Here is a 26854-nt window from a genome sequence, read left to right as displayed (position 1 = left end):
GAGTCAAGAATGAGACTTGGGCTGAGCATGACGGGAACGAGTCAACTTCGATTCATGGCCAAGGCAGCCTGAGCAAGGGGCCGATATCAAGAACGCGAGCTTCATAACGCCGGAGGCTCTATCACGACAGTATCCCCAAATCGCTCAACTTCAAGGTGCGCGCCGCTCCAGCTGATCCGACTTCCGATTCCCAGACCCCAGAGAATCGACAAGGCTGATTGCCGCATCTAGAAAGGAATCATAGCCGCCTCACTAGCGATACGCGGACAAGGAAAAGTGCCTCTTTGGCGGAAAATATCATCCGGCTAGTAGCGCCCATCTCAGACATTGTCAAGGTTGCCGCTTGTTACTGGTAGTATGTGTTTGTACATATGTATGTGTGTGTGTGTGTGTGTGTGATCCAGGCAGCAGCATTTGGTCTGCGGTGGAAAAAAGGTTCGTTTGTCAGAGTTCGTCATTGTGCAGACTTGGTGGTGTGGTTGTTGATCGAGGGGTCCGACTGAATCGAATCCAAGTCATGTGCTGAATCAGGTAGCTACATGTAGTTTGTTGGTTGAATCGCTGACCTTGATCAACTGTGTCACGGAGTATCGGCAACTACACCGATGTACGTGTTTCGTTGCACGCTTATATGAGAAGATAATGTAACAACCAGCTGGCTGAAGAGCCGATACATGCGTCAGCCGGACCCGACGCTGCGGAACGGGATGTGCTGCGGTTCAATGGATTCGTTGGCTCATGTACCGCCTGGCGTCGTCGTACATACAAGTATTAGGCGACTCGTAGATGCTCAACACAAGGCTCAAAGTCTGTTGTGACAGCCATCAGGAAGAACGCTCCTTTTGGTAGTCTTACCACCCAACGGATCGTCTCGGCCGAGCCTGGCCGTCACTGGGCTTGGGTCAAGGTCCGCGGCTGCACCGTTGGTGAGGAGACCAGAGCCGCGATTGGTCCCGAAGCGATGGGATTCCGGCTAGTAGCGACACTTGCTGGGGGCAGCAAAAAGAAGAAGGAACAAAGATTTGATCTCGGCTGAGTTGAACGAAGGCTGAGGGTTGAGGGCTGAGATTCGGTGAGGGCATCAAGGTGGGAGGCGGGATCGGATTGAACGTGCCGGACTGTTCTCGTGCTTCGTATTTTGTACAGTGAAAGAATATATGACATACTAATCGCTGAGAATTTATTTCGATAGTTGTGACGAAGAGAGACACATAGTTGAATGATACTCTATAGGCAGCACCCTGGCTAGGTCTGGAGTCACGGGTGATTCGTTGGGACCTGAACGAAGGCAAATCGGGCTGCGGATCTGGCCAGCGATGAGATAAAGTCGGTGATGCAAGCGGGGCAGCCGCGGGACACAGGATGGCGAAGATGTTTGAATACGAGTTGTTGATACAGAGTCAGAACATCATCGTATAAAGAAGTAATACTGCATCGTTTGTTCATGAACCTATCTTATGCCTGTATAAAACTTTTCAGTATCATAGCTTCTTCGAATGATCAACTGACAAAGTGATAAAAGAAAGGAGTGGCAGACAGGACAAGATGCGGACAAGGCCCCTTCTGACCGTTTTTTCCAACTTTTGCCGCTGTTGGGTGTGTCTTCAATGTTGTCATGTTGTCTGTCTGCGAGTGTGGTCTGAGCAAGACTTGCTGTTCGCAGTTGGGGCGGCATCTTACAGCCCTTCGTACATGTACAAGGGATTTTGATTCTGGAAATTGCCGTTCTACCTTGGAGGTAATTGTCCAAATCAGTATAAATTGTCACGACGCGCATACATACATACGCATACGCATACAGCGTCAGTTGCAAGGAGGAACACGGTGCGCTTAGGCTGTCACCTGCATATTGGTCACTTTTTTGGCTTTTACACCGCAGCAGTTCACATGCAACGTGTGAGCACATTGTACATATAGTATGTAATTACCAACGGACCCAACGGCGAATCGCCCAGCGACGAGGAGGTGAAGAAGGGGAAGGAAAAAAAAAAGTGGTGTTGAAGACGTGATGGTGGGCCAAGTGGAAGAAGCTGCCGTCGCTCCGGGTTGCGCCACCTCGACACAAGAAGAATTATCAAAAGTTAAAGGTACTGAAAGAGACGGATCGATAGTTTGGGTGCTGGAGGTTGTTGGACGGATTGCTCAATGCCCCCCCTTTCTCTTTTCCGATGCAAAGCATGATGGCATTTCTGAACCGGATGACGCCTGTGGTTTGGTTGTGAAGAGATGGAGACAGACTGGGTGCTGTCCATGAACAAGCCGAGCAATTACCTCAACAAGACTGTTCAGAAACAAAAGAAAAAGTCCGGCATCGGTAAATATCGGTCAAGACCATCAGATACGATAAACCGACAAGCCGGCATCTCATTGCGTCAAGATCCCTGAACCCCCATTTTCTACAGCACTCTGTATTCGGGTGGGTAGGGCAAGATACATGTATGCACGATGCACGAGCGCGGAGCACAGAGGAGCGGGCATGCAGCTGTCTTCTGCGCAAAACTCACCGCCAGGATGCCAGGGCTGTATGCCAGCTTCGAGGTAATAACCCCTGTTATTTTCTTTCTTTCTTTCTCTTCTGTCTCGGGCGCGCTACTTTATGTAACTGCGTGATTCACGGTAAAGACGGTGTAGAAATGCTAGTCAAGTATGTATGTTAGCTGTGCGTTGTATGTAAGTTGAAGCATTGACATACTGTACATGTACCTATGCCCAACTCATCGCCCTTTTTTGCTTCGTTCATTACGCAACAACTCAAGCCGCTATTTGACTCCCGGCTGAATATAATAATTGTGAAGAGAGAACAAACATGATTGCTCGCACCAACCACGTCAGTCCAAAGCTGCTCTGCCAGTGTCTCCTGGCCTCTGCGATTGGCAGCGCAAAGTGACCGCATGGCATCCCCCTCTCGCACCGTTTGAGCTGACTTGATGCCTTCAATTTGAGTGGTCGGTCCGCTTCCCGTTTAACCTCCAACGGTCGAGGTACCGATACACGACCCCACTGACGCCCTGGGGTCAGAGAGCGGGACGAGCCCCGTGTGCATGGCTGGCCAGTGGCGGTCCGACATGCGGTTGACGGGCAGGTTCAGGTACCTACCTACATGTATGCCCTTTGACGATGCAGTCAGGTAGAAGAAGATGCTCGAGGGCTTCACTCAGTTGTTACTAGGTAGTTGATCGAGCCCTGCGGTACGTACTGTGACTCTTGCTTGCCTCGATGCTAGTACTCCGTATAAGTCATGTTCTCACAGATGCCTTGTTGTTAGTAGTCGCCAACATGGCACAATATGGATGCCCTAACCTCCACGAAATCAGGCACAATTGCTGCTAGACCCGTACTAAAACACACCCAGCCTCAGCATCACCAACAGCAGCACGTCGCCCGCCACATTCAGCCGTCGGTTCTGCCTCTTTCTGTAGCCGGCGTAATACCTAATGCTGGTTGGCACCTGATGGCTCTATTCTCGGCGCATTGGCAGCGTACTTGTAGTTGAACGGGTGCTCCTATTTGCTCGCTTTGCGCGCCTACCAACTCAAGCTTCAAGCCCTGCATGTACCTACGACTACCCCAGACCATTTTTGCTAGTTGCATCGTGGAGGCATGAGGACACGATGACGAGTGAGCCTAGTTTTTCTCTATACGAATACTAGCCCAGAGCCAACGAGGGGCCCAATTACTGCTCATTCTTTGGCATACGCATGCGTCGAAGGACATGGAAAGAGAGACACCAGAGCGGTGCATGATGCGCGTGTGCTTATGCCCTTGCGGCTGTCAAGATCGAATGCCCACCGTCGTCTGTGATTCGATGTGTTTGCAGCTCTCGATTCGATGTGACGGCGCCTGGAGACCGCCAATCTCTTTGTACACACACACACACACTCTCTCTCTCTCTCCCTCTCTCTCTTGCTCGTCTCCCATACAGGCTGTCATGTGCCTGCTCTGCTCAGCTTCATCAATTGCATCGTCCCCATTGGCTTGCCCAAGAGCCCATGCCCCCCCCCCATCAAAGCCAGACAAAAGCCCCCTCCCCCCATCCCTCGCAGCGTTTTGCCTACAAGGCCAGAGATGTTCCTGATACGCCCTCACGATGACTTCGGGATCAGCGAAACCCGGCGTCTGGATGCGCCTCGCAGGGGTTGATGGACCGTCATACCGCCATCTTTTATTGCTCGGCAGCCCCTCTTTTTCGATGCCCGCCGCCCTTTTGCCCTCTGTTTGCCGTGGGACTGAGTGTGCCGCGGTGGTTGAACTAGCGGAGTGAATCGTGTTCAAGGGATGCTGATGGTTTTTGATTGTTTATTGATGAAATGACCCCCAGTCCTGCAGGAGGGATGCACACACTTGCACATGCCCATTGAGCTTGTGAATCCTCGCTGCTCCCTCGCCCGTGCTGAGAATATGGGGTCGTAGCAGTTTATGAGGTCGGCTGCGGTCATGCTTCGTACTGTGTGAGTTTGTGTGTGTGAGAGCTTGTATGTACGTGCATGTGTAGGTAGGTATGCAGGTGCATGTGCTAGCATCGTCGCGTCATAAGGGCTCGGTGTCTAAACTGGATGTGGGTGTGCTGTGACTCGATGGCATTTCCCAAGAACGGACTGGGCCAGAAGAGAGCCAGCTGAAAAGCAATTGATCTAGTACTGTAGCAGGTAGAGGTAGTCATGATATGTGCAGCATTGCCATCTCATACCTCATTCACCACCTCTTACCTACAGCATCAACTGAAGACAGCTTCAAGATGCCCAACCTCTGCAGCTACCTTACAGTGCATCAATGGGAGAGACCTGCCCGGTACCGCCTGCTGCACAAGAGACCCTGCCGCCCTCGCCAAAACGGCCTGGGGCTGGGACCTGAGATGTACAATTCAGGCGCTGCCCAATGCCGCAGCAGCCCGGGTGCCTGCCGAGTACTGGCCAGCCGCTAGCCCGGCCTCGGTACCGGTACTTTGCGCTCAAGACCCCCTCAAGCGGTACCAGCCACTCCGTACCTTAGGTACCCTGCAGGTATCGAGTGGCAGCTGCACGCGCAGGCGCAGACTCGCGGGCAAGCGCAAGTCCGCCACCTGCCCCCAAGCATCCCTTCGGCCTGTGCAGGTGCAAGTGCAGGTGCAGGTGCAGTGCAGGCAGGTACCGCAGTTCCGGTCTCCGTTGCTCTTGCTCTGCTTGGCTCCCGGCTGGCGGTCCTCTCATACCCAGTAGCTCGCGACTTTTTTCTTGTTCTTGGTCAACGAGCCTTTTCTTCTCACTTCTCTCAGACCATCGACACAACACCGGCATCAGATCTTCTCTCTACGTCGTGACTTATTCCTTCTTCACACTGCTCGTCTCCCAATTGTCCTGCGAGCTCCTGGCTGAATCGAGAGACACCAGAAAAGGCCCTGGCTGTGCCTCTGCCGGAAACGCTCTCGATCCGGGCCTGCGTCTGACCAAGCAACAACGAACCCATGCATCGCATCTCACTGCCTGCGCTATAATTACTCTCCTTTCCAGCAACGGCGTCAGCAGCCTTGCGCTGCGGTCAAGCTGGTCTACTGGACTGGGCTGCATTGACCGGGAGTGGACGTCGACTGACCTGGTCACGGCCCTGGCCGAAGGCTTCTCGCCTATACCTTCTCGCTGATCCCGGGCTGCCGCACCGCTCAGCCTCTGGCCCTCGGTGCTAGTGCTTGTATCTCGCCGAAGACGCTGGACGGCGGCGAGCCTGCATATCACTCTGGCGACTGCGTGCTGCTCGGCTCCCTCTTACAAGCAAGGTACTTACCTTATATCTCCTGGTCCAGGCACAAGATAGCACCCGCTCAGCCAAGACCGACGTCTCCCTGCTTCGTGCCGTCCCGCTGGAGCACATCTTCAACCCAGACGACAACCGAGATCTAGATCAAATCTAACCCCTGGGGCGCGAGGCAATGGCAGACTCCGCAACAGGGCCATATACCTAGCTCGACGAATCTTGCTCTCCTTTATTGGGTCCGCCGGGGACTTGTCGTCTTTTGACCCTTTCAAGTATCAACCTCACGGCTGCTCGGTAGCCCGAGACTTCTTGTCCTGCCTCCATCCATCTCTGCTCAACCGGACTCCGGCTTGGGTCCCCAACCGACCTCTGCTCTCCGTCTCGCTCATACCACCATTACTCGATGGGCTTGCTGTCGAAGCTACCGCCATGGAATCGGACTCGGATGTAGAACCAGGTGGCCCCGTTGCGAATCGGGGACCTGCCGTCTTGGCCGTCACGATAGCTACTCTGGTCCTCGCCTCGGTCTTCGTCTTTGCACGCATGATCTCTCGCTACTTCATCGTAAAGCGATTCACGTGGGATGACCGGACCATCCTCCTGGCTTGGCTCATCTCCTTCTTCCTGTCCTTTACCATCTGCTTAGGCGTTGCCAACGGGCTTGGCAAGCACGACGAGGACATTCCCGCTTCACACATCGCTACTCTTCGCCATTGCGAATATGTCTTCTCAATCCTCTACGTGAGTCTATATAACCCTTCTCTCCATGGATGACGCCAAGTTGACGAGTAGCCCAGAACCCAGCCTTGATGGCCACGAAAACGAGCATCCTCATCTTCTACTTGCGCTTGGCTAGAAACACACAAATGCTCCTGCGCTTCGCTTCATGGCTGATCCTTGTCATTGTCAACATTGCAGGCATTGTCCTCACCTTCATGAATATATTCCAGTGCACGCCTGTACAAGCTGCTTGGAACGCGAACTACACGGGCCCGACGAGATGTATCCCCCTGCTGACCGAGTTCATCTGCGCCGCTCCCGTCAACATTGTTACGGACCTTGCGATTCTAGCGCTGCCGATACCCGTCTTGACCGGCATGCGGCTACCCTCACGGCAAAAGACGATCCTCGTCTTGACTTTCACCCTGGGTGTCTTCGTTGCCGTTGTGGATGTCGTCCGAGTCTATTACCTTCAGCAGGCCATCACCGATGTCCCCACGGGAATCACCTCCGACCCGAGTTCGAGATTTGGTGGCCAAGCTGACTTTGCCTACAACGCATCGCTGGCGCTCATGTGGAGCGCCGTCGAGGTCAATGTCGGCACCACCTGCGCCTGCATTCCCACTTTAAAGCCTCTTGTCCTTCGTCTTTTGCCTGCTATGCTGTACAAATCCAAGGACAACAATGGATCCAGGCCCAGCCCAAGCGACACAAGCGACAAAAGCCAGAACCAGCGAGGCTCAGACAACCCGTCGGTGGGCAACAACTTGAACAATTCGGGAGTGGTGAAACCGGAACCCGTCGCCCATGGTGCCCTTGGCAACGATCGACAGCTCGCCAGCCCCGGACCGGATGCGCCCATGAGCGCCATGGAATTCCTAACCACTCCCGATATGACGTCTCTGCCCCTGACCTATTCTGCGAACCGCTCCCGCACCACCAACACGCTCTCGACGGACCATTCCTACGAAAACGGCGTCTATTTTGGCTTCGTTAACATGACCAAACCCAAGAGCATGCTCCGAGCCAGCAGCAGAGAGTCGTGGAAATATTGCACCATTGTGGCCATTCTCTTCTTTCTGTGGGGAATATCATATGGGCTGCTAAACACGCTCAACAATGCGATTGCCGCGGTGGACAACATGAGCACGGCTCAAACCATTGGCCTGACGAGTGCTTACTTTGGCGGCGGCTACTTCTTCGGACCTCTTCTGGTTGGCGAGTGGATTTTGCGACGAGACGAGCATAGCCGATCCAAGCGTCATCGGCAAAACGACGAGAACATCGGTGGCTACAAGGCGACTTTCATCACCGGCCTGTGCATCTATGGCACCGGTACCATCATCTTCTGGCCCTCGGCCGTTACAAATTCCTTTGGCGGCTTCATGCTTAGCAACTTCGTCGTTGGCTTCGGCCTTTCGGTCCTCGAGGTTGCTGCCAACTCTTTCATGGTGCTCTGTGGACCATCGGAGTATGGCGAAACCCGCCTCATGCTGGCACAAGCCGTGCAGGGCGTGGGCAGCGTTCTCAGCGGCCTCTTGGCGCAAAAGGTCTTCTTCACGTCGCTGAGCCATGCCAACGCAGGTGACCAAAGCAGCAGCACCACGCTAATCAATGTGCAGTGGACATATCTCGGCATCACGCTGCTCTGTGTGGTGCTCGCTCTCTTCTTCTATTACATGCCGCTTCCCGAGGTCAGTGACAGTGAGCTGGAGAAGTCGACTGAGCAGCTGCCAGTCGACCCTACCAAGAGGAGCATTGGCGGTCTGCAGCTGAGAACCGTCAGTCTTATTCTAGCCGTCATGGCCCAGTATCTGTACGTGGCCGGCCAAGAGAGCAACAGCACCTTTTTCAACAGCCTTCTACTTTCCGTCCTGCCATCACAGCCAAAGTCCGGCATGGGCGCGGCCAGAGGTGCCGCCGTCACTGGGCTTTCCGGACTCGGAGCGGCGGATCCGGATCAGCCACCAGGACTGGCCCTCTCCCTGTCGGATTATTTGACTGTTGGACACACGGCTTTTGCTGTCTCGCGATTTGCCGCCGCCTATCTCACATATCTCGCCGCGAAGAACCCTCGGTTGCCCCAGCCACGGACCGTCCTCAGTTTCTGTAGCTTTCTCTGTTTCTTATCCGCTCTTCTTTGTGTTGTCATACGGCCCTCCAATGCGAACCTACTCTTCATTCCCGCTTGCCTCTTTTTCTTTGCCGAAGGGCCCATCTGGCCTCTCATCTTCGCCATTGGCATGCGCGGACAGGGCAGGAGGACTAAGCGCGCAGCGGCTTTCATCACAATGGGCGCCTCTGGTCCCGCCTTCTTTCCCTTTGTCATGTACGGGATCATCATTCATGGGGGCACTGTACAACAGGCATACATCCTGATAGTGGCGCTGCAGGTGGTCATGATGGCCCTGCCGCTCTTCCTCACGCACGTCAAGGATGCCCGGCTGATGGTGGATCCACATCTAACTCGTCGCGGGCGACGAAACGAGGGGGAGCGTCCCATGAACGAAGTGGCTTTGGGCGGGGTGCTTGCCGACGGAGAGCCGCGTGCTGATCCGACCACCATTACTACTGATTTCTACAGGGGGGATGCAGTTGCGGAAAAGCCTCACCGCGGTTTCTTGGGCGCTGTTTCCAAAGGACTGAGCGCAAAGCTCAATGGCTCTCGTCGCAAATCTTCGCCTGCACTTGAGGTCGAGCATAGTGAGGGCAGCCTCGCGGCGTAGGCCTCATATGCTTATAATCTTCCCTTTTCTCCTTTGGTCATTCTTATTCCTGGATATATCGCTTTCTGATCGTATATATGACGAGGGCACAACTTTGCGTAATTGGCCGGAGTTTGGTGTTGCTGATGGCATGAATGATTAAGGTTATACCCCTATCTGAAATGGAGGCTGGTTTCTGGATGCTGTCTGTGGGATACAGACTGGAAAAGGTTATATAAAAGGGACTATGTACAGTTTTACATGAGCCGGCGTATCATAGATGGTAGATAGTGCTGATGATACACCTGTATCCAGCTATTTGGCATGGATCTTTACGTTGACAGACCTTCTTTCGACTCACTCTTCGATATTGCCTTGTGTTGCGTTTCAGGTGGTGACATCTACCAAGCAGAGTTGATGTCCTTTTCGATGGAAGTAAAGACGTCCACGCCCTGTCTGCCCAGCGCCGTCGCGATGCCCACGGCCATGGCTCCCACGCTGCGCATTCGCTTATACCCCTGGCCGTCGTAAACGCCTCCGACGCCGATGATGTCGAGGTGCGCCAGTCGCGGGTCAGCATCAAACCTGCGGCGCAAAATGGAGACGTTGCCCAACGCGAGGGGGTGGAGAGGCGGGCCAGCCATCCCACCGATGCCAGCGTCTGGGAGAAGAGGTCCAGGGGAAGTGGAGGAGGAGGAGGCTGTATCAATGAGGAGGGATGAGCCGAGGGTGTTTGTTGCTGTTATGAAGCTCAGTTTCGATGCTGGGACTGGGATTGAGGATGAAGTTGAAGTCGATGGTGGTGGTGATGATGATGATGATGGTGGTGGTGAAGAAGGGGAGTGAGAGCCGAGGAGGGCGGATACGAAGTCGTCAAATTGGCCGGCGTGGGTATATGGTGGGATCTTGATGCCAATGGGGATATCCGAGTCGGTGGGCAGAGCGGCGAGGTATGTCGCCAGCGAGGCGGGTGAGTATGCTGGTGGGGGCAGGTCGGGGATGTTGGGGCAGGAGAGGTTGATTTCGATGGCCAGGGGAAAAGGGGATGGGGATTGGGGTGAGTGAGAGAATGAGGAGATGAGTGCGTATGAGGAGGATATTTGGCTTGGGGAGCCGGTTATGCTGATTATGATTGTTTTGGGGCTTGATGGCGGGGAGTGAGTGAAGGAGGATATGATGGAGAGGTATTCTGACAAGGGGAGGGGGCTGTAGCCCAGCGTGTTGAGGGATGCGAGGGGCAGTTTGTCGGTGGGAATGTCTGTGCGGAAGATGTCGTTGACGAGGGAGTCTTCTGGCGGTCCGGAAAAGGTAGTAGTACTTGGGCTTGATGTTGTTGTAACAGTAGTACTGCTGCTGCTGGTGTTGTTGTTGTTGTTGTTGTTACCGGGGACCGAGAGGGGAGCTCCGGCCGCGGGATCAAAGAATGCGTATCGGTGGCGTGAGGGATCGTGAGGGAAGCCGCTGAGGAGGCTCGTCCGGGTGGTTACCGCGCCGAGGGAGGGGCAGCGGAGGAGGGCGGCGAGGTGGGCGCGGGAAGTTGACCAGGGGGAGGCGGTGTTGAGGAGGGGTGGGTGGATGTGTAACTTGGGTGGCATTTTTTCTTCTCTTTCTTTTTATCTTCTTTTTTTGGGCGGTTTATCTTATGTTGCTGTTTGTTTGGAAGGGAATATGAGGGAAAGAGGGAGTTTGAGAGAGTCGAGGTTGGAGAAAGAGGTGAGTTGTGATGGTGCTGAGCTGATAAGCGGGAAACTTCAAACGTGGGGAAATGATAAGAGAGGAATGAGATTATCCCCACATCTGGCGCGGTCCGGCCCGCGTAAGCGAAATGGAGAGAAACGGGAAGCGAAAAAAAAGTATTTGGGTACCAATCCACGTATGTATTATCCAGTATTACCTTCGAGTTGTTGGTGTTTCTAGATATCAGGTCAGGTAAGTAAGCGGAAGAAACGAAAGACTGTAGATGGGTACGTTTCTATGAGATAATGACAACCCGCGAATGAGAGACAAAATAAATCGCTCCATCAGCTGCACCCCGCAGTTTCGCCTACCTACATGTAGTCCGCATCACACACACACAAACAAACTCTTTCTGGAAGCACATCGATCTGGGTCATGCGAGACATTTCGCAATCACCTTCCTACTTGGATCTCATTGCCACCTATTTGCCAACGATTTCACATGTATCCTCATGGCATGCCCACCAATGGATCCGATAGTCCTGCGAAATGAGGCAACTGAGGAGCGGAGGGAGGGAGGGAGGGAGGGAGGGGAGCCATTTAACCAAGGCGCTTCAGACTTCGTAAGCATTTATAATCTCCATACCGACCTTGGGGAGATGGTACCATTAGAGGCAACGCGGCTGTGTGACTGGCTCCGCTTGACAATTACCTTCTTCAGCTTTTGTCCATGCTCTGGCCGGACAGAAATCCGGGGATGTAGGCCATTGGTCTTTGGTTTGGCCTGCGCAGGAGTTGAAGCCATATATGCATACTTATTCCCGGGTTGTGGCTCACTGTTTGCTCATCGTGTTGTATCTGTCTCTTTGTCTTTGCTTCCCAACTGCTTTCCAGTCTTCACTTCACTCTTGGACGAGAAACAACTTGCATGCTTTGTGTTATATTAACATATGAACATAATATGGCGCACTTTATATCATCATATGTACATGTTTCGCCAAGCGAAATCAGGAGAACCGATATATATACAAGAGCCATATATCAAGGAATGGCTCATTTCCTCCGAAACGACAACAGAAAGAGGGAACAGGAAAAGACATGGTATACCATCTCACCGGAGATGCAAAGAAATGACCCAAACTCCAGAAAGCCTTGACGGACATGACGACAGATGCTGCAAATGTGACGAGACAAAGAAAAAAAAAACACTTTTCTAGAGGCACAGAACGACGTTATTGAACAGACAGATAGACGAAAGGGAAATGATGCAGAAGCACAAGGCCATATCCCGGCATCACCAGCCAAACTGCTCGCAGTGCAGCTCGACGCCCGGCCCGTCGGACCGGATGCACGCCGCCGTCGTGTTGCGAACCTGTGCCATCAGGCCGTCCGGTCCGCAGCCCAGCACCAGCACGCGCTCCCCCGCAGGCGTCTCCTCGATCGAGGTGCGAATCAGGGAAGACACTTCTGGCTTGCCGCGTCTGATGAAGCTGCTGTAGGCATGCGGCTGCGTCTCTGCGGCGGCGGTGTTTTGCGTCGAATCGGTTTCGTCTGCGATGGATTTGGAGGATGAAGAGGAGGAGGAGGCAGAGGAAGAAGAGGATACAAGTGGCTCGGCCGTAACAGCCGCAACGGCCTTCTCGACGTCGGTTTCGGGCGGCGAGGTGGCGGAAGCCGAACCGAGGCCTAGCCCGTCGTCCGCGTTCTTCTCCAAAGGCCGGGTAACGTAGAGCTGGAGCTCTACACGCTCGTCCTTTGCAAGAGTGTCGAGATGCGAGGCGAACCAGTTGAGATGGCCTATTGCATCCAAGTCAGCCTATGGCACAGGGCCCTCACGAGATTCCGTCACACTTACTCTCGGACTTGACCACCCAGATAAAGGTAATCTTCTTGTTCAGATGCGCGGCAGTCTTCTCCTTGAGCATGTTGAGCGCCATGCCAAAGGTGAATGTCGAACCGCTTCCGCCCGCAACCAGGACGACTCGTTCATACTCGGAAGCATCGGGCAGGGTACCATAGGCGCCCTCGACAGAGGCTTTGACCGTCGCCCCGGGGTGTTTCACAGCATATCGGTGCAGGTCCCGCGTGAAGCCATCGTAGGAGTTGACGACAAACTCCAGGGGGTCCATGGACGCAATGGTAAAGGGGTGCGTCTCGCACGTTCGAATTGAAGGGATCCACAAGAAGCAGTGCTGTCCGGACACGGCACCCAGGGGAGCCTTCTTAAGGGTCACGCGAGTGCCGCCGTGAGGCAGAGGGGTGAGAACGGCGGAGTTGTTGGTGCTGTATACCAGCAGGCGGGCCATGCGGATCAGGCGATCGAGCACCCAGATGCCGGCCGTCACAATCACCACGTAGACAATCTTCTCGCCAAAGTTGGGTTGGTGGAGGCCGACCATGACGATGGCGAGGATCCAGAAGCTGATGTGGACGTAGTAGAAGAGCTCGTACCACCACCGGCGGATCACCGCTCCCGCAAACCCGACGATGAAGAAGGACACGCCGGCAATCTCGCCATAGATCACGCTCTCTTCCCGGAGTATCGCGATTCGACCGGCAAGGCCAAAGTAGGATGAGTAGCACGAGGCGTGGATGATGACGAAGATGATGCACATGGAGCCGGCGATTTGATGCAGGATGTTGAGGCGCTCGTACGACCACGCCGTGAGGAACGCCAGTGGGGTGTTCTTCAGAGCGAGGAAAATGACAACGACAAGATTCGCAATGGCCATCCTATCACGCCGTCAGCTTTCTGAGATTACAGAGGCGCGACTTGGTGCCTCCTTTCACGAAATTCATCGCGGGTGCCTACCATGCTGCCCGTGAGGCCAAGTTGGAGTTCATCTTCATGACAGAGTTGTCAATGTCGGTAAAGGTGATGATGATGTTGACGGCCAGGTACAAGAAGACGAGGATGGCATGTGCCCGAGAAGGCAGACCTGGCGCTGTGCGGAGAAGAACATTTCGCGGCTTCCTGTATCCCCCATCTTAGCTTCTTCTTTTTCTCCTCCTTCTTCTTCACCAAGCCCCTGCTAACCGTCTTCTCTCATCGCCAGTAGACTTCGTTGCACGGTGGGTGGTGACAGTGCTTACCGAGACAGAGCGGCCACGGTCGAAACCCCCTTCTTTCCCACGCTCGACTTTTGTGCAAGGCGTCGTCCCCAATGGAAGCAGATGAAGATCGCCGCGAGCCCAACCATTGATCCGATGAATGCGTACATCTGCCTGTGGTTGAGCGCCTCACGATGCGCGAATGCGCTGCTGCTGGCAGTCATGCTGGGCAACCTTGACGAAGAGCGGTTCCGTATAAGGAGAAAGATTTCGGTCAAAGCAGACGCCTGTTGCCCGAGGAGGGTCGAAGCTTGGTTCTTTAACCACCAGCGCGAGCAGTGATTGAGAATGCCGACACAATGAGAAAGATAAGAACGAAAGAAATAAGAGAGGAAGTCGTGAATCGTGACAAGCCCGAGGCTGAGGCTTGCTGTGAAAGAGGGCAGACAGCAGGTGAGTGTGACAACTTCCACCGAGCACCAAAGGGGGTTTGTATATGCCCTTCGACGGCGATTATCTATCTATCCGTCAGCGATCAGTCAATGACCAAACTCCGCCAGCCCTGGCAACCGCGCAACGCTGCCCATGCTGACTACATTCAGCGTCGTCTTTCGAAAGTTTCCAAGGTTCTATATTTACCTCCCGGGTGGATGCTGAGATTATCTTCGGCTTGACCCGTGCGGCAGCGTAGTCCCGCTCTTTGGCCTGATATCAAGGTGTTGCCCTTGTGACGACAAGGGGGAAAGGTTGACCACGGGCTCAGGCAATGCCGGGCAAAGATTGCGAATCTCTGGGACTCGACTTATCGTTATCTGACTTGGCTTCAGATTAGGGAAGGTGAATGCCGACTTGATGGTCTGTTCACGGTGGTTCCTGCTTGATGATGCCTGTCAGACATGTGTTACCCCGGCCCCGACGGCACGGGCAAATAGGCCAGCTGTGAGTGAAAGCTTTTCTGTTTGAGAATGATGCTTACTTTGCTCTCTCAAGGAACTCTGCTGTTAGACTAGGAAGACTATCTCGATGTCTGATTGCTTCTGGCAGGAGATGATAAGCCTCCGACGTGAGGGATGCCTCGGACGAGGAGAGAAGGCCACTGGGGTTTTGATCCCAGGCTTTCTAGATTCCCAGATGCCGAACTCCACCGGAGTATTTTTGCTTTCTATAGGGTTTGATGCGAGGAAAAAGCCCTCACAAGAACAAAACGAGTGGAAAGCACAGCTGCTTGGGCCAAGCGTCGAGAGACTACCCATGACATCCAGGACGTCTGCCTTTATGTTTGTTCACCCAGCACCTCGTTTCTTTAACATTGCCTCCCCCTTCTCTGCAACCACCCATTCCAGGCTTTCGATGGCAGATTCGGCCCTTGACACAAACATACATGAGCCAAAGGCCTGGCCCAATCCATGTAAGTCGATAACAAGAGCCCACAACACCAAGAGAGGGCAGGGGTGCAGCACGCTGATCTCTTTTGGCTCCTCTTGGGGGGGTGGGCAGACACTCCGAAGAAAGCAACCCATCCAGCCTATCTGCATAGCATTTGATGCTTCGCAGTAGACTCGAGCAAAGCTTGATACTGCAGCCCTTCTAGTTCCTCCCCATCCACCCCGGAAGGACCATGATGCCATGATAATGTCGATATGAAGAAAATCCCTCCATCCCCCCCTTCTGTCGTTAGTCCCTTTCTTGGCCCGGCATCCACGATGCAAGTGTTGGCCCAGCTCTGACTGCAGAGTTTAATTCCTTCTTTCTTTCCCCCTCCCTTTCCTCTCATCATGCCCTATGAAGTCACAGGGATGGTCTCTGGTTGTATGCTTTCTCACATTGAAGAATTTAGAATTCGGCGGCATAAATGTCACCATTGCTGGAACGGGTAGGAGGCCGCACCCGTGATACGGCGTATCACCCATGACACGACTTGTAAGACGGCAGCCTGCGAGTCGGCATGCTACGCTCCAAAGGCCCCCCCTCCCCTTTGCTTACACCTTCCGTTGCTGCTTCGGTGGTACTACTTGTTGCTTCTCGTCCCTGGGCCTGTAGTGCGCATCGTCAACAGAGACAAGCCGACAGAGTTAATAGCCATGCATGCAACTTTGATCCTCCCACGAGGGAAAGAATGCGGGGGGAGAATGCGTCCCAGCTACTAACCCATCTTCTGCCCTGATAATCTGTTGAGCACCTCGTATGTACTTTGGTTGAGCCTCCGGGGACGGGCCGACTACACGATGGCTCAGAATAGGCCCGTTGATGAGCAGAGTATGTACATATGCACTAGGATACATCTAGACGTGGTAATGGGCAGCATGTTGAGACAACTGACACGGGCAACCCTGGATATTCCCTCCCCCATGCAGTAAGGCTAACTGGGCGTTTCTTCCCTCCTCCCTCTAACGAGGATGATGACAAGGTTGTGGCCTTGAGATAAACACAGAGAAGAAGGTTTTTTCTTATTTCTTTTTTTCTTTTCTTTTTTCGACGTCGCATTGGAGTTAGGCCGTGACTCTATCCCAAAGAGGCAGGCAAATAGTCTCTCGTACTATGTTAGGCCGCGTTGCTTATTATTATGGGGGACAAAATGTTCCCTCAAGCTCTGGATAGTATGTATGCCGCTTTCCGCATAGCAGATTTACAGCGACCCATTTACACAAATGTCTCGAGACGGACGTTCAAGCGTAGTTCGTCTCTGGGCTGAGCAGCCCCGATTCAGCCAGGCAGAATATACCGGCAAGACGTCGACGTGAATTTAGCCTCGGGGCCGGCAAAGTGAGTCCAGGAAATGAGTGAGTGAGTAACCTAAGTTACTCTTGGTACTGAGGTAGTAAGTGAGAGTGAGTGGGTGGCTGGCTTGTCAAGGCCAACCTTTATTAGCGGCGCCGTCATCTCGACTCTGCCGGGAAATCTGCACGCGAACTACCGTGTGCTGGCAGCGATTTTAGCCTACGGAAGGAGTTTGCGGCCGTCAGTCCTTATCGGCTTTAGCATTCTGGGGTGTGTGTGGGCTGTAAGAGACGTCAAGGCGCCGATAATGGCCTCTCCAAACCTTGGAAGGGTGTGTGTGTGCGTGTCTGTCCATGTTCTTTCATGTTCCAAGGCTGAGGTTGTGCCTGGCTCAGCATTCTCATATGACTCAACCGAGGAGAAAGTCTGCGGTGCGATTCCAAATACTACGAGTAATACATAGATACCTCGGCCCACGATAGTCGAGCCAGGATGCGTGATCATTCGTCGGAGGAACTGAAACTCGTCGTCGCCGCTCACTGCTGACCGTGTGGGACCCAGAAAGGGCCATGATGTACAGGGGGGGGCCAAGCCGGCTTGCTTCTTACCCAGTAGCTGCTGCTATGATTCGGAGGCGTCAAAAGCAGAGTGGCCCGTCGGCACGCGATGCAGATCTGACAGGAACAGGGCTAGCTGGTCGTCAAGTATAGCCATATATAGATGTCGGCACCGGGCAGTGCGGAATCGAGATTGCGTCTCACCAGCGTCGAGTCGGGATGATTCGTCCGTAACCCTACCCTTTCTCGTTTCTTCTCGCGATACAGGCAGGGCAGTCGAAGCGTGGGAGGAGGACACGACATGCCTGCTTTGTTCACGCAGCACAGCATGAGCATGTGGCTCACGGCAGATGATTGCCGCATCGAGAAGCAGGCAAGGCAGGGCTGGCTTATAATTATTAGCACGCAATCATCTTGGGCGCTGGCACGATGCAGTGCCCCAGGATCCGCGGACTTTTTTTTTTCTCCCACACCATGCGTTGCCTGGACAGGACGCGGTTTGTTGAGCAAGTTTTATCAGAGAGCCGCTGCCTATGCCAGGACTCGCATGTCCTCCCGGAGCAGTGACCTCGACTGAGCGAGGTGCCGCGAAGCCAAGCAACCCACCCCCAAAACTCCGCAGCCCTTCTGAGGAGTTTGCAGCATGGCGAGGGGGGTTACAGCGCAGAGGAAGCGCAATGCTCGATGATGTCGTGTCGCCAAGCCACATGACGGCCATTCAGCTCGCGAGACGGGGTGAGTATGTAAGTGAGGCCTTGGATCAACAAATGCCCAAGCCCAGGACCTGGATCAACTGCAGGAATGAAAGGCATGACGAGCGATTTGACAGGCGTGGCTCGCCAATCAGGTGCTCGCCCACAGCCTGCGGGTTACATGGGAGCTCGGCCCTGTGGAAGAAGAAGGAAAAGTGATCGGGTGGGTGGAAGAGTTGACAGTTGGAGGCAGACAAACAGGGCTGCAATGGTTGCGGGAAGCAGGTGGTGTGCGGAAGTGCGAGTTGATTTGACTTTGGATCGTGGCCAGTTGTCTGTCGGCATTACTCTGTCCGCACCCCGGAGTTATTATGCGGAGTTTTACGAGGCCAGTTTCCCCGCTATCGAGATCAGAGGTTGCAGGACAGAAGGATTCAGCTTCATCCAGACCTTGTTGTTGTTGATGTTTGTTGAAGGCTTCAATTTTTTTGCCATCTTGCGGGGTATGGGGAACGAGATGGATGCCGCTACGGCGACATGCAGAACAATCAGACCACCAAGGTATTAAAACGATGCTTGGATAGAGCCGGTTTGTGTCAACCTGTAGGTCAATCGGCTATGGAGATGGTGATGTGTCAACTCTTCTTGCTTGGTCGTTCTGCCATGTACTCATGATGTCTTATAGCAGCCCGAGATCGCAGGCGTCAGTCGACGAGTATCAGCAGTAGAAGCAGAGGAATCAGCTACAATATCGACGAGTTCGTTAGAGCTGGTTGTGCGTATAAGACAAGTTTTGTTAGACGAGCGGCCATTGGAGAGCCCCCTTGGCCTAATGGTTAAGGCGCAAGACTTCTATTAGTGCTGGGAACTAGAATACCCAGCGTCTCATAGAGCGTATCTTGAGATTGCCAGTTCGAGTCTGGCAGGGGGCTTGGTCAATTTAGATACAAATCTTGGCTCACGCGATCCAATTTTTTTTGCCCTCGTATCAAAGGAAACAATTTTTGTTGTTTTTTTCTTGCCACCTTGTTTCGGTTCATTTACAGGCACCCTGTCTATCACCTAAATCAGGCTGTATTCTGCTCACTTGATCAAGGTCTTCTTATACGCGAAGAGTTTCGGAAGAGAGTGCCAAGTGTCGATTACACACCACCGCTCCCAGCCTACAATTTGTCCTTGTTAGCACCTATAATACGATAGTCTGTATCACAGGGTATTACGATGTTGCAGATGGCGGTTGTTGACAAAGCTCTAGGTTGCCCAATTACCCGGAAACGCCATGAGCCGTGTCTCATCGCCCGGAGGGTTAGGGTTACACATGCTCTTCACTTCAACTATCATGAGGGTAACTGGCGTTGTAAATGTGCATCTTGGGCGTCTTGACCAATCATCTACGATTATGAGGCCTGAAATAACAATAAAAGGCCATTTATTTACTCTGCAACCCAGCAAAAAGTTAACAGCAAACTGAATACTTCATCTCACCAAGGTGATATGTCTCATAAACCTTGCATTGCGAAGAGGGTCTATACTATCCTGCTCAATAGCCTTGACACGTTCTGCGACCAGCGCTTCATCCATCAAACTTCGTAGACCTTCCACTTTGGCTCCGACGATGCAATCTATGATGCCAAGTAAGCTGAGCTGTTCCAACCGGAGAATGCAAAACAGCCCCATATGGGAAACATCTCGTCCTCACTCACAGATTGATCATGTGTACCCCCCAAAAGCTCACGGAGAAACCGCGTCCTTGGCTACCTTAGCTTCTTCTTCTCGCTATAACACATGCGCAGGTCGCCAGAGCCTCTTACCCGCCTGAGCTCCGGATTCCTCTCGCCCTCCATCTTCTGCCTGCTGAAGCTCTGCAAGCCCTGCAGCCAGTAAATGTCCTGCGAGTCGACGGTGCTGGCCATGTAGAACTTGTAAGCCTCCTCCCACTTGCCCAGGCCCCGGTAGCAGTGGGCCATGTAGAAGTTGATCTTGGACTCGATGTCGGTCATGCCCTCGGCGAACGCGATGACGGAGGCCTCTTCCGCCTCGCGCAGGGCCTTTCGGAATTGAGGGGGTCGCTCGCCCAGATACGCTTTGCAGGTGGCGAGGCGGTCAAAGATGCGCTTCTTGACCCAGCTGATGTCTTCGCCGTCGAGCTCGAACAGGCGGTCGAACATTTCCGCTTCTTTTTCTGTGCTGATGGAACTTGATCCGCTGGCCATGTTGATTTGTGAAATTGCTTGATTCTGTTTGTTTTTTTGTCTTTGTCTTCCCTTTCTTCTTCAAATGCAAGCTGCCGAAGGTCTCTTCAGCTTCCCATGAATGGTCTTTGAGGATCCTAGACCGCGGATCTCTCGCAAGTCTTATAAGCTCATGGCGCTCGTTGCTGTTCACAAGGACCTAAACATGATGTAGATTCACCGCCAGGGAACATTCTCGTGTTCCTCAGTGGCAGCTGTTCAGTTGTTAAAAATGCTGGGGTGGTCGAGTAACACAACATGCGGCTGGGGGGCTTCTCATAGAGGCCAAGGGTAGAACAAAGAAATATTGAGGAAGAACAGCCTCAGCACATCGTCATTGAATCACCTTGGCATGGGCCGAGATGAAATCGTGGGCAGGAGGCAGCGAGCAACAATCAGTCGTGATTGTACGACCACGGCAGCGCTGACGCTGTCCGCTTCGGGTCATATTGCTGTTCAACGAGCAGAGGCACCATGACTGTGCGTGAGATGTGTGTGATACAGCTTGCTTGCTGTGCCTGAGAATCCATCAAGAGAAAGCAAGATTGTGAATGTCGGAACAAGCATTGAGAACAACAGAGTCATCAATATGCAAACTTTGATGTATACTAGGTCTTCATGCTTTACGTCAGGCGGCTTGCAGCTAGAAGGGCTTCCCGTGAAAGTAGTCCAGGGGAAAGAAATCGGGCATTCACATTATCTACAAGTTACGTCCACGGCATGATAGACAGGCGATAAGTAAGAGGTATCCGTTGTTCCATGATCACCTAAAAACAGAGGTCGATGTCGCTTACACGGAAGCGAATGTCATTGCACCAGTCAAACGCAAGGAAAGAGGCAGCTCAACTGTTTAATTACCGAACAGGCTTCGTTTATACGAACAAAAGCATGTCAAAAAATGGAGAAGCAATTCAAAGAGGAGGGGGAAGTCAGCCTTTGCACATGTTTGAAGGGATACAGGAGAAAAGAGATTTGGACAAAAAAGAAGCAAAAAAAGATTCGATTGCGCACTAGAGCTTTGCTCCCGGCAGGGCTTGAACCTGCGACCTTCGCATTACCAACACTTGGCTTGAAGCCGGAGTATTAGTACGAAGCTCTAACCAACTGAGCTACGGAAGCGCATACGAATCCGGAAGTTGGCGGATTTGATTCCACGCTCCCGATTGTTGATTGAGCGCGAACTATTTGCATTTATGCAGCATTGAACAATGTCCACAGAGTCTGTTGAACTCTGCTCTCTTCCCTTCTCCAACTTGTTCAGTGAATTGTTTGGGGGGCAAGTGTAGGGCGGACAAAAGAAGCCTTGGCTGAACAGATGGCATAGCGAGGCTTTCAAGGCTAAGTACAGCTTGGTTGGTCCAGGCCGGGAGCCCTCATGCTCTAGTGGAAGATGAGTGCATGTTTACTCTACTTGGATGCTTCTACTCTTCATGTGCCCTAATAGAGTAGATGGCGGACATTACTGCTTCTTCAAGCACCTAGAGTAACAGGAAACACATCGTGAGAAGCCTGTCTAGTTTAAGAAGCCACCTCTTTGGATGACAATCTGTTACCGGGGAAGCAAAAGAATTCGATTCAAGAAGCTTTAAGAGCAACATACGAGCCATGAAGCAACTACATATCTCGATCAGAGCGAAAGGCTGGACAAGCAGCATGACATGTCAAGTAGCAACAGCATAACCAGCTCAAGCAATGAATCCTTCAGGGAAACAACGGAACTTCCTGCGTCGAGCAGTGAATCCCACCGCCCAATCTAGGCAGCTCGTCAACGAGAACGGGGAAGATCCTTCGCTCATCCCCAAAAAGCAATTGGGTAGCTCTGATGGCTGCAGCATCGTGAGCTGGGTCACCAAACCGGGGCAAGATGATGCCTCCGTTGACCAGCAGATAGTTGACATAGCTTCGCACAGCGCGATCATCGCCGAAGCCTCCGCCCTCGAAAAGTTCCTCGTCAGGCTCCTCGATCTCGACGATCTCAAACGGACGGCCCTTTGCGTCGGTCGCCGAGCTGAGTATCTCCAAGGCCTCCTCGTAGACGACTGTCCAATCTGTGGGCTCCTTCTCGTTGGCCTTGCTGAGGGCGATGACGCCGGGCCGGACAAAGCGCGCGAGGGCGTCAATGTGGCAGTCGGTCGAGTCCAGGCCGGGTCTGCCCGGAATCCAGATGACCTTCTTGATGCCGAGCGTGCGGACGAGCTCATCTTCAATCTCCTGGCGAGACTTGCCCGGGTTGCGGTTCTCGTTGACGATGGAGCTCTCGGTTACCAGGAGAGTCCCGTCGCCGTCGGCTTCGAGGGCGCCGCCCTCAGTTACGATGGAGGTTTCGATACGCTCAATCTTGAGGTCTTTCAGAATCATTTTGGCGGCGTGAATGGTAGTAGGCGTGGGGTATCTGCCGCCCCAGCCATTGAAGTTGTAGTCGAGGCCGACGAGGCTGCGGTCATTGCCGGGGCCGTTCTTGACAACAAAGACGGGAGCAATGTCTCTCATCCAGACGTCCATGCTATCCCCTTCAATGCGGTGCGCAGTTATCGGAAAGGGGGCTTCAACCTCGGCAAAGTGTGCTTCGGCTTCTTCGATTCGCTCAGTGCCCACGACCACTGTAACGGGCTCGAAGTTGGCGATAGCGGCGGCGAGGTTGGAAACCTCTTGGGTTGCCTTAGCCAGTCTCTCTGGATAGTCCTGCAGAATTCCCTCTAGGCCCGGCCAAGCCATGAGGATTTCTTTCTGAGGAGCCCATTCTGCTTGGCGCTGAAAAGTAACGTCAGACATGGCTGAAGATGATGTTGATATTGATTGGAGAAGGTACGCCTAGGAATAAGCAACTAGGCAAAATGTTGAGAGGGTTGTCGAGGTGGTGATCTGATGAGCTCTGAGATTGACCCTTCATTGTCGCGACCAGTGCAAGCTTTTTATATCCATCTCCGGTGCGAATTCTCTTTTCCTTGCTTTCAGGTATTACGTATGTGGTGGCTCAATGGACGTCGGCCTTGATCATAGACCAGGGTATCAGGCTTGTCTGGATGATTTCGTTCGTCGAGCTGGCGGATGAGCAATGCAGGGAGAGATAGTCTGCGGGACGTGCAGCTGTATGTCTTGTATAGTCTCAAGCCAACATGTCTCGTCTTACGTCTGCGTCTGCCTGTATAAAGTCTATTTGGTCTTGAAGGATTATGTCATGCTGCATCAATGCCGCAACTATTCAGCTGATAAAGGTGAGACAATGATGCAAAACCCCGGTTTCAGCTGAGATAGGGTGAGAATGGAAAGCCAATTGGGAAGAGCTCTGCTGTCTGGAGCGCCCCCAGGAAATGCACAGATGCACACCTACGCTTTCTTTACATGATTTGACAGATAGTGCAACACTCAGGCGCGGATTGGTGGCTATTGCTCCTCAATCAACATCCAACGGAGGCTCCCGATAGAGAAGAAGCTGATCAACTCACCGATTGTTGCCTACCTATATCCTGACTTGCCCTGTGTCTATACTCACAGTACTGTCCAATGCAATGAGTATCGTGGGCGATTTCGTGTTTCAAACGGTTTCAGCTTAGGAAAATATCATTGGCTTCATAAATAATTGATTAAAGAAATAACATAGATACATAATCATTAAAGATAAACCCATCAACCAACGACATTCACCCAGCGGTTGGAGCGATCAACCGACGCTCCAACGTTGACCAGCTCCTTCAACTTCCTCTTGTGAATCTTGAATCCAACATGAGGATACTTTTCCACAAAGTACACGCCGCCAGAGATCCGGGTGAACTTGCCCAGCTTGCTCTCGACGTAGGCCTCGAGCTCATTGGCGAGCTTCGCCAGCGACTCGCGGTCCTTGCGCACCTCGGGCTGCAGGACGACAAAGGCAGTAGGGTGCTCCTGCTGGGCCTCTTCGTCGCGGATACCGACAACGACGGCGGCGTTCACAGCAGGGTGGTCAAACAGGATGGCCTCAAACTCGCTGGCAGAGGCATGTGTGCCGTAGCCGTCTCCGACACGCAGCATCTCCTTGATGCGGTCGACGATGAAGACGTTTGAGTTCTCATCAACATATCCAACGTCTCCCGTGTGGAACCAGCCTTCAGAGTCAAACTCCCTGTTGGCAACGTCATTGTCCTTGTAGCCCGCGAACCGCGCCAGCGAGCTGCGCACAAGCAGCTCTCCCCGCTCGTTGTGGCCCAGATCCTCGCCCGTCTCGGTGTCCAGCACGCGGATCTGCATGCCGTGGACGAGGGTGCCGCTGGATCCCCGCACGGAGGACGCGTCGTCGACCTGCAGGGCGATGAGCAGCGTCTCGGTGGTGCCATATTCCAGGCTGAGGCGCACGCCGTTGAACTTCTCCTGGACGGCCTCGCGCATCTTGGGGTGGATCGGGGCGCCGGCGGAGAGCATCCACTTGATGCTCTTGTACGTGGCGCCGTCCTTTTTTTCAGACTTTGCGATTTCCGCCGCAAGGGGTGGTGTGACGAACAAGAAGGTGATCTTGTACTGGTCGATGAGGTGGAATGACGCCTGGTTGAAGGGCTTGAGCAGGATGACGACGGGGATGCCGAGCAGGATGTTCAGGCCGAGGTACAGCTTGGCGGTGATACCGTAGGCAAAGGGGAGGGTGGCGATCCAGACGTCTTCCTCTGGGTTTGTGTCTTCAGGGACGGTCAGCCGGGTGGTCAACAGGTTGGCTGACCAGTGGCGGTGCGTCATGAGATATGACTTGACGTTGCCGGAGGATCCCGTTGTGCGGTTGATGAAGGCATAGCTCTTGTCTGTCTCCTCCTCTGTGGTGAGACGGAAGCCATCATAGAGCTCCGTCTCGTTCTCCAACAGGTCGTGGACGTTGGCAATGCCCTGGGGTGTTCCCGTGAGGCTGATAAGGGGGATGTCACGATAGGCGTCCGCGGCGCTCCTTGACATGAGGGCGTACTCCTCATCAGTGATGATGAGCTTGGCGCCGGCCTGCTTGACTCTGGAGATGACTGCAATCACATCAAGGCCCTGTTGGATAGGGATGGGGTAGATGGTTGCTCCAGAGGCCAGGACACCGAAGAAAGCCACGGGGTAGTGGATCTGCAATTTCATACAACTAGTCAGCAAGCAGTTCTAAAACACCTCAAGTACGCTTGAACTGTTTGATTTGTGAACGAGATAGGGTGTACTTACAGAGTTGTTCGCCAAGAAGGCAATAACATCATGGGGCTTGATATCGTACTTCTTGACGAGAACCGAGGCCAAGCGCCGGCTGCGTGTCTCAAGCTCATCCAGAGTCAAGGTCTCACCGGTCTCATGGACACGGTACAACACCTTATCACGAGAGTACTTTTCTCGAGCAGCGTTGAAGATGAAGTTGAAGACATCGGCGACCGGCACCTCAGGCTTGGGGAACTTGGATTCGAAGACCATCTTGAAAAGAATTTGTTGTAAGTTTTTTTCTTTCAAAGGTTCAGTTGATGAACTATGGTTGAAGTTGAATCTTGATGGTCCTCTGTTCTTTGCCTATTCACACCGGTTCACAGGAGAGGTTGTGGCAAATCTGTTCGATTAAATACTTGATAGCCATGATGCCTTCTTTATCTTTTCACTTGGGCTACCTCAATACGAGCTAGCATGCTCATCTTCGAGCCCCCTTGATGGTCTCGTCCTACTCTCACGCTCACTGTCATGACTTCGCCTCATCCAAACCGACACGGAATCGGAAAAAGGCCTACAATGGAATAGGCATCTCGCGATTCCCAATGACGAGGCCAACGAGCACTATCAAACAGACTAGGGGTATCTAGAAACTTCCCGTCAAAGCTTTCCATAGATGTCCGAAAAGTTTGTCACAAGCAATCTGCTAGTGTCATCTCGCAAACCATGGCTGCAAAAGGATCGCGCTGGCCTTGATTCCTCAAACCCTGGCACCTGGGGCAGCTTGCGGGTCCAGCATGTTCCCCGAAGGATTGCTTCATGCGTTTACTTGCATGTCTCGATATCCGTGGATTTCCGTCGTAATGCGTGGCAAGGGTGTATCCCGTCCACGCCAGAGGTGGATCAGCCCATGCATGTGGCTGCATGCGGCTGGCCTTGAAGGATTCTGGCCGCTGCATGAGAGGTCGTCGTCACTTTTGCTCATCGGTTACAGAATGGAGCCAGGGGGGTCCTTTGAATGTGATGGGACGGGTTGCGACGGGGATGTAAGCTTCGGAGATGGTAATTGGGTTGGGGGGTGGGATGATGGAGACGCAGGCCCTGATAAGATGGAAGAACACTAGAAGAGGCTACGGTAACACCGGAACAGAGATGGGATCTGGATTGCCCCATGATGTGCGACAGACAGACAGTCAGCTCCGATCACACCCCCACACTGCGTGAGTGGAGGGCGCGTCAGCAAAATATGATGACACCATAAGCGGCGACAGGGGTTCAGGGGGGGAGGGGTGGGAGACTTGCGCTGGTCGAGTTGTCCAAGATTGTGGGAAGGAATTGCATGGCAGACTTGGCAGGATAGACGATACTCGAAGAGCACGATCGGACGATGGCATTCGACAATCAGGCCAGCGCAAAGGATTCTCTTGGTTGTCCAAGTTGTTCCATCTTATCCGATTCTCATGGCTTCCAGTTGGAGGGCCAATGACTGATCAGTAGTTTATGCAACCAGGTGCATATCTCCGACTTGGGATCAGACCATACAGTTCGAGGTTCGTACCATAGAGTCGAGACAAGAGCTGTAGAGGCATACACCCCATTGCGGTTATAAAATCCTGACCCAGTTCCTGTATTACCCCTAACTGCACTTG

General features: G+C 53.2%; 6 protein-coding genes across 6 annotated transcripts; 1 reads left to right on the top strand and 5 right to left on the bottom strand.

The window, feature by feature from the left end:
• Positions 1-6156: 6156 nt before the first annotated feature.
• TRIREDRAFT_67334 (uncharacterized protein) lies at positions 6157-8903 on the top strand (the record flags this gene model as incomplete). Its single annotated transcript, XM_006968187.1, has 3 exons — positions 6157-6450; positions 6525-8361; positions 8419-8903. Coding segments are annotated over 3 exons (2616 nt in total), but the record flags the coding sequence as incomplete, so codon positions are not given.
• A 650-nt stretch (positions 8904-9553) lies between these two features.
• Positions 9554-10747, bottom strand: TRIREDRAFT_67494 (uncharacterized protein; the record flags this gene model as incomplete). The annotated part of the gene is made up of 2 exons (XM_006968122.1): positions 9554-10410; positions 10501-10747. The coding sequence occupies 2 exons, from the start codon at positions 10745-10747 to the stop codon at positions 9554-9556; spliced, it is 1104 nt and encodes a 367-aa protein (XP_006968184.1).
• A 1376-nt stretch (positions 10748-12123) lies between these two features.
• TRIREDRAFT_110666 (uncharacterized protein) lies at positions 12124-14104 on the bottom strand (the record flags this gene model as incomplete). The annotated part of the gene is made up of 4 exons (XM_006968121.1): positions 12124-12626; positions 12685-13562; positions 13642-13803; positions 13923-14104. 4 exons carry the CDS (start codon positions 14102-14104, stop codon positions 12124-12126), a joined length of 1725 nt encoding a protein of 574 aa, XP_006968183.1.
• Positions 14105-19427: 5323 nt separating this feature from the next.
• TRIREDRAFT_110665 (uncharacterized protein) lies at positions 19428-20060 on the bottom strand (the record flags this gene model as incomplete). The annotated part of the gene is made up of 2 exons (XM_006968120.1): positions 19428-19469; positions 19659-20060. The coding sequence occupies 2 exons, from the start codon at positions 20058-20060 to the stop codon at positions 19428-19430; spliced, it is 444 nt and encodes a 147-aa protein (XP_006968182.1).
• Positions 20061-21779: 1719 nt separating this feature from the next.
• On the bottom strand, positions 21780-22893 carry TRIREDRAFT_80980 (porphyromonas-type peptidyl-arginine deiminase; the record flags this gene model as incomplete). Its single annotated transcript, XM_006968119.1, has 1 exon — positions 21780-22893. The coding sequence occupies exon 1, from the start codon at positions 22848-22850 to the stop codon at positions 21780-21782; it is 1071 nt and encodes a 356-aa protein (XP_006968181.1). The 5' UTR covers positions 22851-22893.
• An 812-nt stretch (positions 22894-23705) lies between these two features.
• On the bottom strand, positions 23706-25478 carry TRIREDRAFT_110663 (uncharacterized protein; the record flags this gene model as incomplete). The annotated part of the gene is made up of 2 exons (XM_006968118.1): positions 23706-25145; positions 25239-25478. 2 exons carry the CDS (start codon positions 25476-25478, stop codon positions 23706-23708), a joined length of 1680 nt encoding a protein of 559 aa, XP_006968180.1.
• Positions 25479-26854: the final 1376 nt, after the last annotated feature.

The sequence above is a fragment of the Trichoderma reesei genome (assembly GCF_000167675.1).
Source record: "Trichoderma reesei QM6a unplaced genomic scaffold TRIREscaffold_21, whole genome shotgun sequence".
Taxonomy (NCBI): Eukaryota; Fungi; Ascomycota; class Sordariomycetes; order Hypocreales; family Hypocreaceae; genus Trichoderma; species Trichoderma reesei.
The sequence above is the reverse complement of the archived record's forward strand: the minus strand, read 5'-3'. Positions and strand labels throughout refer to the sequence as shown.